General features: G+C 39.0%; 2 protein-coding genes across 5 annotated transcripts; both read left to right on the plus strand.

Annotated features, from left to right (window-relative positions):
* The first annotated feature begins 459 nt into the window (after nt 1-459).
* On the plus strand, nt 460-9,655 carry il12rb1 (interleukin 12 receptor subunit beta 1). Of its 3 annotated transcripts, none has more exons than XM_083671764.1 (15): nt 460-625; nt 1,265-1,388; nt 2,473-2,669; nt 2,902-3,047; nt 3,166-3,199; nt 3,723-3,845; nt 5,154-5,233; nt 5,757-5,973; nt 6,079-6,222; nt 6,513-6,611; nt 6,712-6,876; nt 7,286-7,438; nt 7,735-7,804; nt 7,927-7,999; nt 8,741-9,655. In XM_083671764.1, exons 1-15 carry the CDS (start codon nt 568-570, stop codon nt 9,077-9,079), a joined length of 2,022 nt encoding a protein of 673 aa, XP_083527890.1. In that variant the 5' UTR covers nt 460-567; the 3' UTR covers nt 9,080-9,655. The 3 variants fall into 3 exon arrangements, with proteins under 3 accessions (XP_083527890.1, XP_083527892.1, XP_083527891.1); XM_083671766.1 differs by having other exon boundaries at nt 2,479-2,669; XM_083671765.1 differs by having other exon boundaries at nt 1,268-1,388.
* Nucleotides 9,656-10,229: 574 nt separating this feature from the next.
* On the plus strand, nt 10,230-17,385 carry klhl26 (kelch-like family member 26). 2 transcript variants are annotated; one of them, XM_083672172.1, is made up of 4 exons: nt 10,230-10,321; nt 10,472-10,539; nt 12,524-12,706; nt 13,415-17,385. In XM_083672172.1, the coding sequence occupies exons 1-4, from the start codon at nt 10,262-10,264 to the stop codon at nt 14,994-14,996; spliced, it is 1,893 nt and encodes a 630-aa protein (XP_083528298.1). In that variant the 5' UTR covers nt 10,230-10,261; the 3' UTR covers nt 14,997-17,385. The 2 variants fall into 2 exon arrangements, with proteins under 2 accessions (XP_083528298.1, XP_083528299.1); XM_083672173.1 differs by lacking the exons at nt 10,230-10,321; nt 10,472-10,539 and adding an exon at nt 10,869-11,109.
* Nucleotides 17,386-18,110: the final 725 nt, after the last annotated feature.

Below are 18,110 nucleotides of genomic sequence, written 5' to 3' on the forward strand. Positions count from 1 at the left end.
TGTATTTTTCATATTTTTCCATCTTTCATTTGTTTCTTTCATTTGTGTTACGTTCACCCAGGTTCATCCAGAGCTCTGTCTATGAATTTGACAGTGGACACACTTCCCTAGCCCCATCTCTCAACTTTATATCAAAACAAGTGGCCGGCCAGCCATTTGGTTGAAAATCGAATTGAGCCTTAGAATTGTACCTTTAGATAAGCTATGAAGCGGAATGGACATTGGTGATGCTACCGTATTTGGGGAAGGTAGGTTACTTTGGTTGTCTCAGGAGTTTGCAGTGGCCAATGTACTCTCTCTGAAAAAAATTCAAAGTAGTATCGCTTTCTGAACCCCTGAGCAATCTACAATCTAGTCCCCTCCCCATCAGTTATGGTTTGTGGTAAGGCAGTTTGCTGACATTTCCCATCCAATCGTCTCATTTAGAAGAAGGGCAAGTAAAACACAATTGAAGAGTGATCAACGGCCACGTGGGTAAAAACTTGTTTCAGTCTATTTGAACACAAGCAGATAAGCAGACAAACAGTGGATGCCGACCGTTTTGGACACTTAGAGCCTGTTAATGTGATGGAGGATGAATCGATTTTGCTGTTGCTGATGCTTGCTATAGTCAGCACATCTCAAGGTATGAGTACTTCCCTTTCTTCTAAGTTACATCTGGGGCCTTCAGTAGCTCTTGGCTCAGACTCAATTATGTTCAGCTTATCTCCCTAAGCGATAAACTTGTAATACTACCAAAACCATAAAGGTAGATAAGCAGCAGTTACTGTGATGTAAGTGTTAAATTAAGCGGAAGCTTCTGCCTTGCTTATCTGGACATCGTGGTTTTCACAAACCGAAGCTCTGCACAGTGCTTGAATTTCAGTTTATTAGTAGAAGACATTGCATTCTACTTCACGTACAAAATGTCAAAAAGTCAGAGAGAAACATTTAAAACCATCTAAATACATTCAATTAAAAATGAAACCATACACATTTCAAACCTAGTCTATATCTCTGCAGTTACAAAAGTCTTATTAAAGTGTGCAGATGCTTGATTCCACATTGGCTTGATAGTTGATCATTTTTTGAAATCTATTTGTTATTTGGGGCTTCTTATATAAGGTGCCCATTGTTTGGTTGTCACAATTTCTTTGATATTTCTACAGTTATACCAAATTCTAACTCTTCCTTGGTGTTAAATATGTGCAAAGATGTATCCACACTAATGTACAGGGCTACTTAGCTTTTTATTTTAACACTTTTCGTTGTACCTTTGTTAAAGAAGAAACTTGTAAAGGTCCTTATGATCCTATATGCTTCAGAAGAGCCTCTAAAGCCATTGAGGTCACATGTGAATGGAGGCCATCTGAGTCTATGGAGAATGCCACCTACATGCTGTTTGTCTGGTGAGTTACTTGTGCACATTGGTTTATTTTGACAGAAGTACACAGACACCTGAGTCAGGGCTTCTGCCTGGTCACGCTTTGAACAAAGTATATCCTACAAAGACTTAATGAAGCATTTGTAAACCCTTTATAACTCATACATATGTGCACTAACAGGTCCTTCCTAGGACTGTAAGTTGATTAAAACAATGTGTTGATTCATATTTTCCTATTAGTTGATTAATCTAGTAGTCCACTATTAGTCTGATGTGGAAATGTGATATTCTTTCGACATTATTTTTCAGCTTGCAATTTAGGGGGTCAGAGATTTCCGAAACAGTTCCTAGACAAGAGTAATAGGGTAAAAAAAAAAAGTTAACAATGAAATGATGGCCTCAAAGGTATGGCCTCAAAGGTCCCATAGACAAATGTGCTTGCACTGAGCTTCCTTGGTACAACAAACCTGTTTACTTTGCTGTGTCACTTACTCCAGCTTCTTATCCTTGGTCTAATATATAGAAATCTGCTTAATTATTTTCAAAAATGAGTTGTCAACTAAAGCATTTGTTGATTAATCAATTCATCCCTACAGCCCTAGTCCTTACATCTGGTGCTTTGACAAATGTCGAATAATAACCCATATGCCACCCTTCATATGATATGATACTTTATATTTTATCTGTTACTATGCTGCCATGAGATGTTCAGGAGCCAGTTCAACACATCCTTGTTTTCAAATGCATACATGTTCAATGTGTTCTCAGAACATTGGTAAAGCAGTGCTTAGAAGGTTAAAATTCCAATTTCCGTAAAGGTTCCCAGATAAGACTGTGCAACAGAGGGTTCTAGAGAATGTTCGTATTTCATAATGTTTCAGTAACTTACTTCACAGGTAACATTGTAAGTAACATTGTCATAGTAATTTATGTGAGGACCTCTGTTACTGTACTGTATGTCTGGGAAATTCTACAGAAGTCGAACTTTTAACCTTCCACCAACGTACTTGCCAATCATTCAGAGAATGAAACAAAAAGTGTGAAATTGTTTGCTTAGGATAACGTTATCTGCATACCAAGTTGTGTATTGACTGTAATGTTACCTTAAGTTGTAGGTACACAAACATTTCGGGCGTGATGTACTGGGAACCCCCCAGTAGATTTATAGCAGATGGACAGAGCCATACCCATGTTGTGCCTGATCACTTTTTGATCAATAGACGGAAAGTGGATATATGGGTGATCGCTAAAATGGACAACTCCAGCTGCCGGTCACACAACACATCTCTTACACTTAATGAAACAGGTACTTTGTCTTCTTTTACTCAGGTTTGATAGATACCATTCAGTAAGATAAGTTCACTAAGTTAGTAGACGTAAACATAGAATCTCGACATGCCCAATATTGTAGTTCTGTTAACACAGGCTCTGAATCCATGAGTGGCTTTACAAGAATGACAATGATATGATTGCAACATTTTGTCTTTGTTGAAGTCAATGGTTAATTCAACTGAATCTTTTTTGCATACTCTCTGCAGTTAAGTATGCAGCTCCCAAAGATATATCTATGTCATGGTCCTCAAGCTCTCTTAACCTCAGCTGGAAGAGTGTGGAAAATAAAGGTGCTAAAATAGAGGTTCTGATCAGAAAACTGGAAGATGGGACTTTGGGAATATGGAAAAATGTGAGACATATTTTTTTCAATGCTTAAGTAGTCAAGGAATGACATTTTCTTAAATCGGTTCAATCATTTATATTTTTGGCCTTGTTTAATCAAACTTACCTTTTATCTTTTGGTCTAGAGAACATCTGAGACAAAAGCTACTACCGATACAGGTAAGTTATTGTCCCTGTCACTACAGGTATAATTTTCGGTTTCCTCTTTGATAAAGGGTACACAAAGAGATCGATCGGGTAGGGTTGAGGAAGAGGGTCTTAACGAGTGGTCTGTGCTCTGCTAAAACTGTTAAAACTATGTTTTTGTGAAAGCATAGATGCTTGTGCATTTCTTCTATGGTCAGTTACATTAAAACATTTAGATAATTTCTGTCCTTCCCAAACAGCACAGAGACCAGATGTTATTGTAATGTGCTTAACATATTTCACTATATGTCAGGTATTGTATCTCCAGACTTCCTCAATGAGGTCTTGAAGTTGATGTCTGTTTGTGCTCAACACAGATGAACAGAAGTGCAAAGGCCTGATCAACTTGAAAATCACACTGTCCTGACACAGCTAATGAATTGCAGTACTCAAATGATATAATCGAGCCACCTGAGAGTTCAAAATAAAAGTTCTAAAATATGATATTGGAGTGAGACATAAGGATTATGTACAGTATGTATTTTTGTCTCAATAGCTACTGTCATCATGGAGAATCTGCAGAGCCAGTCAGTGTACCAGGTGCAGGTCAGACAGAGGTCCAATCAAGTGAAAAATCCCTTGTGGAGTGACTGGACTCCAATCTTGAACATTCCTGCTGGTGAGCCATGCTACTCTTTAGTAGTGGTGCAGTAATGGAGGTAGTACTGGGCGTAGATGGGGGAAATTCCATTAAAACTTGGGTAACTGAAACTATACTCTACACTGTTAGAAGAAATTGACTCAAAACATGCATATTGCATTTTGAAACCATAAATGTGGTGTACTTAAGCTAAGATCTGGTGTTTGAATGTAAACCCAATACAAACGTATCATAACAAACAAAAGTGTTATGATACACTGAATGTGATTGATAGTTGTAGTACAGTGCAACGAAATTATAGTAAAGTGCAACGAAACATCCAAAGTTGTTATTAAATCTGAATGTTGGTGTAGAGAGAGTGTGACAAGAGAGTGCTGTGAAAATACATTTGGGTTTTTCGATGCAACATCCAAACACTAAAACATGGTTTGTAGAGTATGTTTTGGCAGGCTGTGTCATCCATGTAATACAATACTGTAAGTGAACAGTCAATGATAAAATGAGCTATGGGAGAGAAAACATATGTAGTGTCATAATAATGATATTTGCAGCGTTACATTTTTTTAATTAAATAATAGTATAACAATCTGCAATGATGGGGCTTAAACTGATCAATTGTTCTTCAGGCAACCACACTATCCACTACTCCAAAAAGAGATTTACCACTTGAAGTAAAAGTTTGTTAGGCTTACATAGGCCAGAATCACTACAATTGTATTAACAATCAGTGTTTTACACATCATACTGTATCAACATTTTTGTACTCAATTGACAAAGGATAGCAATTTATAACCTGTTTTAGAGGAGCCTGTGGGACATACAGTATCCTGAAGAGAAGAGAGAACAGCACTGCCACTGTACCATAGTTTCCAGGCTCAATTTACAGGAATAGATAATGTTATATTTATAACAATAGAGAGGACACTGTTAGAGTTGCACTGCTTTGAAGATCCCCCTCAAGCACAATTGATCCTCACATTAGAAGTTTCACGTGGCAAACTTGGTGCCTTATTCTCCACAATTCAATTCCACTCCAAAGCAGCTATTTACACACCATGTCATGTTTTAAAGCATCTTATAATGAGACATCCTTAAACATGTCTCAAAACCTTCACAAAAATCTGTTTCAGGGTTAGGGTTAGTATGTATGGTCTGCAAACCAGCGAAAAGGGTTAGGGTTAGGGTTAACCTAACCCTCTCAACACTTTCTTTTAACAGTGTAAAATAGAAACAATCAGGATAAGATAATGGCCATTTTTTCTATTCCTAAGGGGCTGAAAGTGCTGTAGTTAGTCCTAATGGAGGCTATCATTTATTTTGTTGCAGAAATCCAAAATCCACCAGAGGTGAAATGGAGAGTAGAAGACTTTAACAATGGTATTCGATTACTGAAGCTGACCTGGGACGTAAGTGATCCAATGAAAACATATTTTAAAAGAAAGATACTCTTGCCTGGTTACAACTGGGCTCACTAAGTGTTAACCGTCCCATACATTAAAAGCATTGACCTGAGTCACATAATTCTCTACTCCCTGTACTACAGTTGCCATTGGGCTAGGTCAACAGGTGTTGACGTACGGCTCGATGCCTTTGAAATGCAGTACAACCAATTAAAGCAATAGTTCCGTTGGACTCGGCCGAGGGTGGTCAGACGCTTCTAATGTGTGCTTGGCTTTACAGTGCAATATTAATAAAATGCTCATTACAAACCCCAAAAAATAAGAAACATGTTTAATATACTGTATGCCTGCATAACTTAAACCTTGCACAAAAAAGGCCAATGTTTGTACAAATAAGGGAAAATTACCACAAATGTTACATGCACACATCTCCAATTGAATATGCCCATTGTCTGCCATATATTCATATTGTGTTTCAATCACTTGCATCATTTAAACCAATCTGTTATCTGTCTTCTGTATCACTCAGGCACCACCATATCCATTCTCTGTAGAAGGAGTGAATTACAACCTATCTCTCCATATTTGGCCTTGCCAGGCAAAGAGAAAGGAGGTCACTGTCATAAATTCCACTGAGTTTAGCATAAATGTGACCTACTCTGCTGTCAACATTTCCATTGTTGCCATTAATAAGGTGGGGAAGTCACCCAAAAAACATCTCCTTGTCACAGCAAAACATCAGAAAAGTAAGTGTGTGTGTACTGTACAGTATGCATGTGCAAGCTTATGTTTCATTTATAAAATTATGCAAATTCTCCTAAACAAACTTTTGTTACTTAATTTCTCACTAGCATGTCCTCACACCAAACTTGCCCCACTCAAATCTAAACATGCAAAAACCTGCCTGGAGTGGTACAAGCTAGAAGATGGAGAAACACAAACTCAGCCAGCCACTATGAAATTCTCAAACACAGCTTTGAACTCTATCAAAAAAGGTAAGGGGGGCACTCTAACTAGTCCACTTAGTCGATCAAAACAGCACAGCAGTTTCACTCACAATATTACGGTGTGGTTTTGTTTCGATGTGACAATATCCATGAGTCAATTTCAACAATGTTAACACCTTATACAACATAAACATTCTGAGTGAGCTCACAGTGCAGTTGGTCTTTATCTGCAAGTAATCAAATTGGGGTCTACAGTGTGCATTGTTACACAACGGTGGTTCTACTGTACACATCTCAGACCGAGTTTAGATAAACACACATTCCTGGTTTTCTTTCAGAGATGGACGACTATGTACTCTACTATTACCTCGTTCACAATTGTTCAAATGGAGAGCCACAAACAACTGAAATGTGTCCCATTTATAAAAAGGAGGGCAGTAAGCAAAACTCAATATCGCCTAAAAATCTGATCAATGCCAGGAGATGCCATTTTTATCTGTAGATACCATATATCTGACAGGAATGTCTTGTTTTCAGCACCCAATAAGGAACCTCAGGATTTCAGGACTCGAGATTTAACAGACAATACTGTAAAGCTATATTGGAAACCTATTCCTGTGTCAAACCAGCAAGGCTTCCTTACACACTATGAAGTTTGCATCACAAAAAATAAAAGAAATGATGAGGCCTACAAAGAAAAAGGTACGGTCCTCCTAATTTTTCCCACCAACCTACAATTCATCATCCATGACCAGTTCATTTTGTGTGATTATGTAGAGCATTTGCTGAGCATTTGGACCTATCTTCAGAGGGGATTAAAGGGAATACATGTAATTTAAGGGGATAGTTAACTATTTTTTAAGAAACCATTATAAGGTGTAAAAATGTTTACCTAAAATGTGAACAAATAATGTGTTATTCTTTGACATTCCCACCCCCACTGACAGAGATGCTTGCACTGGTAGACAGTAAATAAGGACTCTGGGAGAACTTTTGGTTATTTTCTTACAATAATCTCCCTATTTTAAGGCACAGTCAGCATAACATGTGTACTGTATGAAGCTGCATGAAAGACAGTATACATTAACATAGTATTTCTGTGTTTTATCAGAGTGCCACAACGTTTCAACATCACATACACAGTACCTCCTTCAGAACCTGGCACCTGAATCCATATACGAGATCTGTCTTGCTGGAGTAACAGTGGCAGGTTCAGGACCAAACGCCACAGTGAAAATCGAGACTTATTCTCAGCCCATCAATGGTAGATGTTTCACACAAACTAAAGTAGAATTGAAACAACTAATCAGTTTGTACTTCTAGTATACTAGAATGCCATATATTATGGGAATGTAAGAATGTAATTCTGATGAAATTACATTAATCATCACATATTTTAACTTTTGGAATGACTGATTAGTGGATGTTGTCTGTTTTGCTGTTTTATATTGCTGCTCATGCAATCACAAACCACAGATCCAAATGTACAAAAAGTTACAACACTGAACTCTGCAACAGCAAATAATCTCATAATTTGTCTCTCTTCTTACATTTTTTAAGTGTGGATGATAGTTGGCTCGATGGTTGCTGTCTTTTTCTTTACAATGATATGCTCTATTATGATCAAAAGGTGGGTTGATATTTTGTTACACAGTTACTTTACTTTTTTTAGCCTCAGCTCGATTTTATGTCACCATAAATACTTTATTTAATAATGCTAAACAGCTTCTAAACCTTCATTCTAATTCTCAGATTTAAAAGCAAATTCTTCCCACCTATACCAAGTCCTGTGATCGTAGATGTCACCTATCAACCAAGAAATGAGGTAAGATCCTCTCCCCAATCAACATGTTTAAGACAGTATTCTGACTAGGTGTGGAAGCAGAACTTTATTTAGCAAAAATCTTTAACTGCTTGATGCAGAAGTTTATGGTGTGCGTACGTATCTCAACTCAAAATATAGTCTATAATGACACAAAAGGAGTAATGAAACAGAATTGATAGTAATAGCACCTCTATTTTGCACCTCATTGTGGTGTACAGTTACACTGTCACAGGAATTATAAGTAATGCCATAGCTTTATTCATTAAGAGGTAAGAAGTACACCAATTGCCTCTGAGCACTACCATAAAAGGAGACATTAGTGATTACTGTGACAGAGGTGGCTCGATCTGTGTGAATAGATGTATCTGAGGAAAGCACCTGCTGAGTATGCAAAGAATGGTTGTGGTGAGGAGAAACTCACAGCATTTGGTGTCACTACAAAGTTTCGACACATCTATCAAGTAATACTGAAATCTTACTGTATGTCACTCAACAGGTTTTTAAAAAAAAAATAATAATAATGTGAATGAGGTCAAATGTCCTTCAAAATAGTTTAAAAATCACACAGGTACATAGTATCAAATCGTATATACCCGTTTCACCAAAGGTCTTTAACTAAGGGCCTATAACTTGAACCTTTCTGCATTCATATGTTGGTTTGAATATCAATGGAACCTTTGCCTTAGAGTTTGAGTTCGAATATGCGCATCTCAAATCAGGATTATCTATTGGTCTTAACAGAACATGCTTGAGATAAAGGAGGAAGTGCATGAGCTAACTCTTCAACAGCTTCATGACAAAGGCATCCAGGCTCTCAACCAAGAGGAGGGCACTACTCTCCTGGAGGTGTGTGAGACAAACGAGGGTGAAGATGCAGACCAGGGGAGTGTGGATGACTCTGACACCCCTGATGGAGTTTGTGCCCCCCTGAGCCCGGATTATAAAGGACAGATGATCAGGCACTCAGGAAGTCTTGAAACGACAGACCCAAGCCTGGAGGTCACTATGTTGATGTACAGGAACGGTCTGGTCTTCGACATGAAGACAGACTCTACGGAGGATGTGGGGACACAATTGTAGATGCCACTGATGTGAGCTGATGACAGTTGCCCAATGGGGCTACTAAGCACCTCAGCTGACAGTATTCATCTTTGTTGTTTGACTAATTCATGAATAGATTTATTAGTATCATTCACCTTGTGAATCTTACAAAATATTTGAAGATAGATGTAGATAGTAAAGTTCCTGCAAAAGTACATATGAATGTAAACGTCTATGGGATTTAACAGTCAAATGCAGTGGATGTAAACTGTTATTGCTTGACAGTGGAAGTAAATACTATTACAAGAGGTAGGTATTAAACTGAGGTGTGAACCCTCTGTCTAAAAACGTTTGTTCAGGAGACAGGATGTGGCAACATGCAGAACATTGACCTAGAAACATCACATGTTGCGGAAGTGATAATATTGCTTACTCATACCTTTTTTTGTGTGGTTGTTGTTACTGTTGTATTCCAAATTGGCCTACTTATATTTTTATACTTAAAATATATCATGTTTGTCAACTGTTTAATTAGTGGGGTGGATAAGCCAATACATGTTTTATTACTTTTTTTAAATGTTTACATTTTCTCTCCTTGAATGTATTGCTGAATAAAGTGGGATTTAGAGGAACACTTAAACACTCACCTGTATCTGATCGGACCATACATCAGAATCAGATCAAGATTACACACTGATACCAGAGATTGTATATACTAGAGATAATGCACTCCCTTGCTTTACTATTGGTTTTGGGAGAGACAGGAAAGAGAGACATGGGGCACCATACATTTCTGACATTCTAGTGAAGGATTAGGTTCAATGTAACAGACTTGGCTAATGCAATCACAATGGAATTTGTTTCAACTGTACTGTATTTCTACAGTGGACATTGCAGATCAAATAGCAACAATCGTCTTTTACTACAGAACTATGCAAATATCACCAGAGGGACCCATGTATGTTTATATACAGTAGAGCATTTCAAGCTTTTGTGAAGATTATCTGTATGTTGCACCCTTTTTCAAGTATGTTTCTATTTTCTCAATATTCTATTTCATGTCTACCTTAGAAAGAGAACGACATATAATAATATATACAGTACCAGTCAAAAGTTTGTCTTGAAGGAGTTCTAAAATATAAAACATATTCTGGTTTGTTTAAAACTTTTTTTTCATGCACAGAAATACAGCGGGCCTCCAGTGTGCACCATCAACCACAAATGAGCAGGCACGACTGGGTAGAGCTTGGGACACCAAAGCAAATCTGGATAAAGCAACTGGTGAGAGAAGTTGTCCCTGTCACCTGCAGTGGAATACAAATGGCTACTAAAACATACATAATCATATAAGAGACCTACACAGCAGATTTCTCACAAGCTTTAAAGGGATCGCTTTATGTTTGTCAATATATTTTTGAATTATTTGAATAGGGCCTACAGAAATGTAGTTTCATTGCTACTCACCTCCGGTCAAGGTGGGAAAGGAAGGAGCAGGAGAGGTGAGTGTAAAAAGCCAATTGGTGTAAGTTGCTGAAGCACAAGAAACGCCAATTTTATAATTATTGCCTCTCTACCACTACCACTGCTACCCCTGGTGGTAGCCTAGATTGGGCTTTTTCCACTTATATTTTTGTATCTCTTTATTGGATACATTATTCTATTACTTTATTATTATTATCATCATTATCATCATCATCATTATTATCATAATTAGTGGTAGTAGTTTTTAATAGGCCTAGTATTTTGTTTTTGTACAATGTGACCTCTAGCGGTGAAAAGCAGTAGAGCGCTGAATACAGGTCCGACAGAATATGGTTACACACGTAGCACTACGGCGCATTTATCTGGTGCAGAAGTCACCATGTTTCTACATCTGGAATGGCAACTATTAGTTTAATAGTGTCTAATTGACAGGCTTGATGCGTGTATTTTATAATGAACGGAGCTGCTGTTATGGCTTTGACCTGCTGGTACATTTACGCATAATAATGCCCAATGCATACCGCACTGTGTTAGAAGATGGCGGAGACGGATGGTGGGGATTTTGCCTCGAATCGTCCGCAGAACAGGTGAGGATGTCACAAGGGATTCATCGTTACAGCACAAGCGATAGTGGAATTTAACAGGTTACTGGGCGTTTGATTTACCAGAATTATTTGAGAACATAGCTATCCCGTTTGGCATGATGAAATTAACCAAGGTGATATGGGTAAACAAAGTGGAGATTATGAGATGAACGCTCGAATTGGGACCATATTCGGACAGATTCTCAGGCAATCCCGTGGATACTGGCCTTTCTTGCATTTTTCATATTGTAGCGGATTGATTCATCAACAAGTCTATTCATGTATCGACACTGGGTTTTAATTTCAAAAGCAAGGACAATGTCACCTGCTCATGCTGGAATAACTCATGAAGCAGGTGCGCGCGCAACACGTTATAGCCTTTGAATGTCATCGAAATAACTATTGTAAACTTAACCTCAGGCTACCTTTATGATTATAATCAACACAATGGTAGTGCATGCCGACCTATTGTCATCCACGGTCAATTCGGGAAGGGGACCCTCGATCTGTCTCCGTTCATACGTATGTCACACTTGATTTCTCAGACACCACTGGGACAGTCTTGAGTGAATGATCAAAGTGACAAACTAACATAAGGAGGGGCGCTACATCATTCATGGGGGACAGCATGTTTACTGTTTGGCTATGTCTTGGAAAACTGTTAACCCGAATCCAAGAAGTAGCCTATAACAGACAAGCACTATTTTATTGCATGAGGAAATGCATAATTTATGAGCTTGAAAATGAAACAGACAGTGATCAGATCCAGGAAGAGCAAATAGAGACATAACATTAACATGCACAGTACTGTGTTGCCTACAATAGATGGCCTATTACAAGACACCAAACACTTCAATAAGTTGAAATAAAAGCAATGTTATCTCTTCAAAAGATGTTTCATACCGATGGTGCAATTAACAGAAATTGCCTAAATTGACTTATGTGATGATACAATATGTATAGGTTAAATAATGATCACCAGCCTACCTTTACAGTTCAAATTGAGCTACCGTGTAGCCTACTATTTGGTCTACAAGATTGGCTGACCTACAGTACATTTAACTGATATATTGAGAAAGTAATTTCTTCATTTAAATCTAGTGAACAAGTATTGGTTGGTAAGGGTTATCATCATTAAGGCTGCGTGCTCTGAATAGACAAGGGCTTTTCTTGCCATAAGAGCTGAATTATTCAGGAAAGAAGGGAGTTGGGAAGGAGGGTGGTGATGCAGCTGATGGGGAAACAAATGGACAAATTGCAGGAGAGCACAAACTTATCTTTGTTGCTGATGCAACAACAAGATAATTAACTCTGACAGGCATCAGAGAAGCAGTTGAGTATCCACTTACAATGTAGAAATAAAAAAATATTTGACTTATGTTCATGCACAGACAGTGATGGGCCTTTTCTTTTGCAGTATGGCTAACAAGAATAGCACCCTACGTTGCACATTCTCAGCCCCAAGCCATAGTGCCACTCTCCTGCAGGGGTTGTCGGTCCTGCGAGCCCAGGGGCAGCTCTTGGACGTGGTGCTGGCCATCAACGAGGAGCGCTTCCAGGTTCACAAGGCAGTGTTGGCCTCCTGCAGTGACTACTTCAGGTGAGACTGACGTTGTGTCTCAATAGGCCAAAGTGGCTTCCTTTCCTCGTCTTCTGTCCTGTCACCTGCACTGATTTTAGAGAAACTTGAAGATTGACATGCAATCACACAGACCGGGAAAGGAACCCCCAAAGACAGTAGAACAGATGGAGAGAGGTGACATGATTAATTGTGCATTTGAAAGTTATTTCAAAGGAAGCTGCTAGCATGAGGTGAAAGACATGATAGAAAGGAAACAGGATGTTGCTACAGAACGTGGAACTTGATAGGGATATGATAACATTACAGGTACAATGTAAGTATCTTACAAAAATATTCTATTACCTTTAAAGATTTATAGAAAGGAGAATGGACTACCATTTTCTTTATTGTATTTTTCTTTATTGAGACTAGAGTCAACACAGAGTCGTGGCCAGATGTGGACCCTGTAGTGAGGGGTGACAGTTCTCAGATGTCTGTGTCATGCTTATTGCTTTGATTATATAATTGGCTCTTGAATCTTGATGTTTCGTGGGGGCAGCATGGCACGTCATTAGAAAAGGGAAAACACACAGGATTTTTAAAAACCAATTTTTTTTAAATGGGTCGGGAAGGTTTACAGTTTCTAATTATGATGTGAATATGTTCTTCTGAATGGGAAAAACATAAACATAAAGCAACGTTTAAATGAAGTTAGTTGTTTGAATGGCATTCTCACTCTCCTTGCAGAGCCATGTTCACTGGAGGCATGAGGGAGTCAAACCAAGACACCATTGAGCTGAAGGGCTTGTCTGCCCGAGGGCTGAAACACATAATTGATTTTGCCTACAGCGCAGAGGTCACACTTGACCTGGACTGCATTCAGGATGTACTAGGGGCAGCAGTCTTTCTCCAGATGGTCCCAGTCGTGGAGCTCTGTGAGGAGTTCCTCAAGTCGGCTATGAGCGTGGAGACCTGCCTGAACATTGGCCAGATGGCCACTACCTTCAACCTGTCCTCCCTAAAGGAGTCGGTGGACACCTTTACTTTCCGCCACTTTCTGCAGATCGCTGAGGAAGATGACTTCCTGCACATCCCCATGGAGCGCCTGGTCTTCTTCCTGCAGAGCAACAAGCTGAAGAACTGCAGCGAGATCGACCTCTTCCATGCAGCCATCCGCTGGCTGCAGCATGAAGAGGCCCGCAGAGCTGAAGCCAACGAGGTGCTTTGCCACGTGCGCTTCCCACTCATGCGCTCCTCCGAGCTGGTAGACAGTGTCCAGACGGTTGACATCATGGTGGAGGACGTGTTGTGCCGGCAATACCTCCTAGAAGCCTTCAACTACCAGATCCTCCCCTTCCGCCAGCACGAGATGCAGTCCCCGCGGACAACCATTCGCTCAGACGTGATGTCACTCATCACGTTCGGTGGGACACCCTACACTGACAATGATCGCACTGTGAGCAACAAGGTGTACTATCTTCCTGACATCACTTCACGCCAGTTTAAAGAGCTGACGGAGATGGAGACGGGCTGCAGCCATGCATGCGTCTCTGTGCTGGATAACTTTGTGTATGTGGTTGGCGGTCAGCACCTGCAGTACCGCAGTGGCGAGGGGGCAGTGGACATCTGCTTCCGTTATGATCCGCACCTGAGCCAATGGCTGCGCATCCAGCCTATGCAGGAAGGCCGCATCCAGTTCCAACTCAACGTGCTGCGAGGACAACTGTATGCCACTGGAGGTCGCAACCGATCTGGCAGTCTGTCGTCTGTAGAATGCTACTGCCCCAAGAAGAATGAGTGGACATGTGTGGAACCTCTCAAACGGCGAATCTGGGGCCATGCAGGGACCCCCTGTGGTGACAAGCTCTACATCTCTGGGGGTTACGGTGTCTCAGTGGACGATAAGAAAACCCTACACTGTTACAACCCCACTTCAGACCAGTGGGACTTCAAATCCCCCATGAACGAGCCCAGAGTACTCCACACCATGATCAGCGCCAATGACCGTGTATACGCCCTGGGCGGCCGCATGGACCATGTGGACCGCTGCTTTGACGTACTGGCAGTTGAGTATTATATTCCAGAGAATGACCAGTGGACTACTGTTAGCCCTATGCGAGCAGGGCAATCCGAGGCCGGCTGCTGCTTGTTGGATAACAAGATCTACATCGTCGGAGGGTATAACTGGCATCTAAACAATGTCACAAGCATTGTGCAGGTGTACAATACAGATACTGATGAGTGGGAGAGGGATTTGCACTTCCCAGAGTCCTTTGCTGGCATTGCGTGTACGCCGATCATACTTCCACAAACCACCACACAACGGTAATCCCTTGGCCTCGTGACTATGACCATTTGATTCCATGTGATCTTGCTGCTTACTGTTGATCTGTTGAGTTAATACAAAATGTGAATTATAATAACATATTCTCAGTGGTAATCTTGATTTTAGGTGTGTGTGTGTAAGAGGGAATGAGTGGACATATTAATATAATTTTTATATACAGTGTATTGTTTCATCTTCCTTCCAAAGGTTGAGGTTTAGGTACTGCATTGCAATGAACTGTGTTTGAATTGGAATTTTTTTGCCTTTTAATGGGAAACAAGTCCAAAATCTTTTCACTTGATTTTAAATAGACATGAAATGTTGGGCCATTACAAAGTGTCCAATCACAACCATATATTGTAGGCTTGGTTAAAATCTACATTGTTCTCATGTGGCGAGAAAGCTATTTACATTAGGTTAGTATGCAGTTGAGTTGTTTTTGTTTCACATTGTTTTGTTATTGTTTTGTTATTTGACTGAAAAGGCCCCTGAGAGTGCTGGCTGGTCTAAACTGATTTTTCATGTTTCCTAATGTTTTATGTTGATTTAAAAACACCTGATTTTACCCTGTGAAGTGAATTACCCTATTTTTATGTCATTATGCTGCTTAATGAGATGTGGAGACAATTATTTAATTTTACAGCTGATAACACACCGCCCTCATAATGAAACACTTCTGTTTTAATGGAACACTTGTTCTGAACAACTTTGAAAATACAATTTAGAACTCCTATGGCAGCTAAATCCATATCAACTCCTGTGAGAGTGCATGAGGATATCAATGTTTAGTACATGCCTCCTGCATATCCCTTAAGTGTTAGATCTCTCAGTTCTGTGAACACAGGGACAATGGACTGTAATAGAATCAGGTCTTATATCCTCTCAAGGCCAATATGAGCTGAGCTCATGCTGAACACAAGCAGGAAAGAAAAGTGATTGTTTCCCCATGTATCTCTCTGTCAGTACTGTTTATGCTATAAATCATTTTTACTGAAAATCATGGCAGTATTTGTGAGAATTTACATTATGCTGAATGGCACAGCAGGTTTATTAATGTCTGTTAGTTGAAGTGATCATGTTTGCAGTAAGGAGATAAGCTTATAATACTTTTTTGGACTGACAACATGATGATCACCTATTTGCCTTAGTAAAAATATTTTTTGTGCCGTTTTGTCTCTCCAACACAGAAGCACATAGTATCTTTCAAGTGCATTATAAATGGAATCACTGTAATCAAAGGGGAATGTAAACTTGTGTATCTATATGTATAACCTTGATTAAAGGTGTTATGTAAACTGAAAATAACATTCAGGTGTCTCAATTGTGGGATGTATCATCACTTTATATCTAGAAAAACAAACTGTTCATTGGATGAGAGATGAATGTAAATTGAACATACAGTAGAAAACCCTATTTCCAATTGTGGCAAATGAAACACCATGACCAGTCAGTGAAACTGAAATATGCTATGGCTCCACAACAATATATGTATATTCTTATGAGATCTTCCTCTTTCTTATGACACAGATAAAATGTAGGTGCGAATAAGCACATACCTTTTATGATAGGTAATCAGTATACAAGTCCCTTTGTGTGTCGTTTGTGGAAGTGGGCCCGGACCCTATACAAACATAATGGTGGTTGTTACAGGAAATTCAGTGGAGTAATGTTTTGGAAACTTCATCAGCTTAATGTTTTTAAAGTTTAGAGAAAGCACATAAGGTTTTATCTCAATTTCAAACAGTAGAAAGAAGATTTTATTTGCATTACAGCTGCGTTGCAGGTTTTGCCTCTTTTTTCTCATTTATTTGACCGTACAATGCCTTGTTATTTATTCCATTGAGGCTAAATACTGTGCATTAAAAATGCATTACCATTGAACACATTAATCCCAAATATTAACTTATTATTGGCAACTATAACTGTATCAAAAGGGTGATGATTTAGAATGATTGTGTTTTTATTTGTTAATTATATTTGTTTATTCAGCTCTGTACAGCTAAAGGTTAAACATCATTATCTTGAATGTAACAACGTCATCTCCCATGTATGGTTTATAAACTACTTAATGTATTTGGTGGAGCAATTTCTTGCTTTTAGTAAGAAATAAATCACATCAGTCATGTGTCCTTTATAGTCTACCTGCTGTACATCCTAATGTGGTTATTGTTGATGAAAACCCAAACCCATAATGGCATTTACAGTCTGAAGTGTGTGTTTTTGTATTTGCCATCCCTGGTGTTGACTTAGAACAGGTTAGCTGCATAAGAACAGGTGGGTGTGTGTGGTTGTATGCTGTACTGTGTTGAATTTACTTCAGGTTTTTACACAATCTAAGCGTTCCCTCAATACCTTGTTCCCATGTGTAAATACAGTATTTGCTGGCATGATATGTACAACTATATTGTTCAGATGTTGAACAAATGGCTTTTTAATAAAAAGCGTATTGAAATAGATGAATCAATTAGTTATTTATTTTATCCTAATACTGTACATTCATTGACAGACAACGTTGTAATTTGGTGCATATAGGAGCATAACACAATACAAATATCAAAATACAGTTGTAATATAGGGTGTCCAATCAAATTTTTATTTTTTTTATTTCGAAAACCAAGTCAAAACCGTATCACTATGACCATCCGAAAATTGCATCTCAAAAACAAAACAATAGATTATTTGTTGTAAACTGTGTGACAATCATGTAAGTATTTAAATCATGTAGTCTACCTCCGAGAAGCCATCTACTGTAATTCAGAATCTTCTGAAGTATGTCGCACGATGTCGCCCAGGATGTGAAGAAGTGTTTTTTCATTTACGATATGCTTGGCGTTTCATTGATTGCAAGGCTCATCACTCGTCCTGAAATGTTCCATTAAACCAAGGAGTTATTAAACAGCCCACTCAGTAGGCTACAGTAGTTCAATATACTTTCGTAACTCACAAGAAGTGATGTTTGCCACCTCAACTCAAGTACAACATACATTTTATTCATCTGCCACAACAGGTGTCGAGTCAGGTGTATGACAGTCCTTGAGTCAAAACGTTTTTTTTTTTTGTTATTTGTGAAAATTACAGACCAGAACATTGGCAGAAAATGACAAGTGTGTTTTGTTC

This window comes from Argentina silus (genome assembly GCF_951799395.1).
Source record: "Argentina silus genome assembly, chromosome: 6".
Classification (NCBI taxonomy): Eukaryota; Metazoa; Chordata; class Actinopteri; order Argentiniformes; family Argentinidae; genus Argentina; species Argentina silus.

Bases quoted from the DNA above. Each gene is read 5' to 3' on its own strand.
- il12rb1 (XM_083671764.1), top strand. From the start codon at position 568: ATGGAGGATGAATCGATTTTGCTGTTGCTGATGCTTGCTATAGTCAGC. The intron at 626-1,264 runs GTATGAGTACTT...CCTTTGTTAAAG, and splicing joins TATAGTCAGCACATCTCAAG to AAGAAACTTGTAAAGGTCCT. The intron at 6,877-7,285 runs GTACGGTCCTCC...GTGTTTTATCAG, and splicing joins TGAGGCCTACAAAGAAAAAG to AGTGCCACAACGTTTCAACA.
- klhl26 (XM_083672172.1), top strand. From the start codon at position 10,262: ATGAGCAGGCACGACTGGGTAGAGCTTGGGACACCAAAGCAAATCTGG. The intron at 10,322-10,471 runs GTGAGAGAAGTT...TTATTTGAATAG, and splicing joins AAATCTGGATAAAGCAACTG to GGCCTACAGAAATGTAGTTT. The intron at 10,540-12,523 runs GTGAGTGTAAAA...TTTCTTTTGCAG, and splicing joins GAAAGGAAGGAGCAGGAGAG to TATGGCTAACAAGAATAGCA.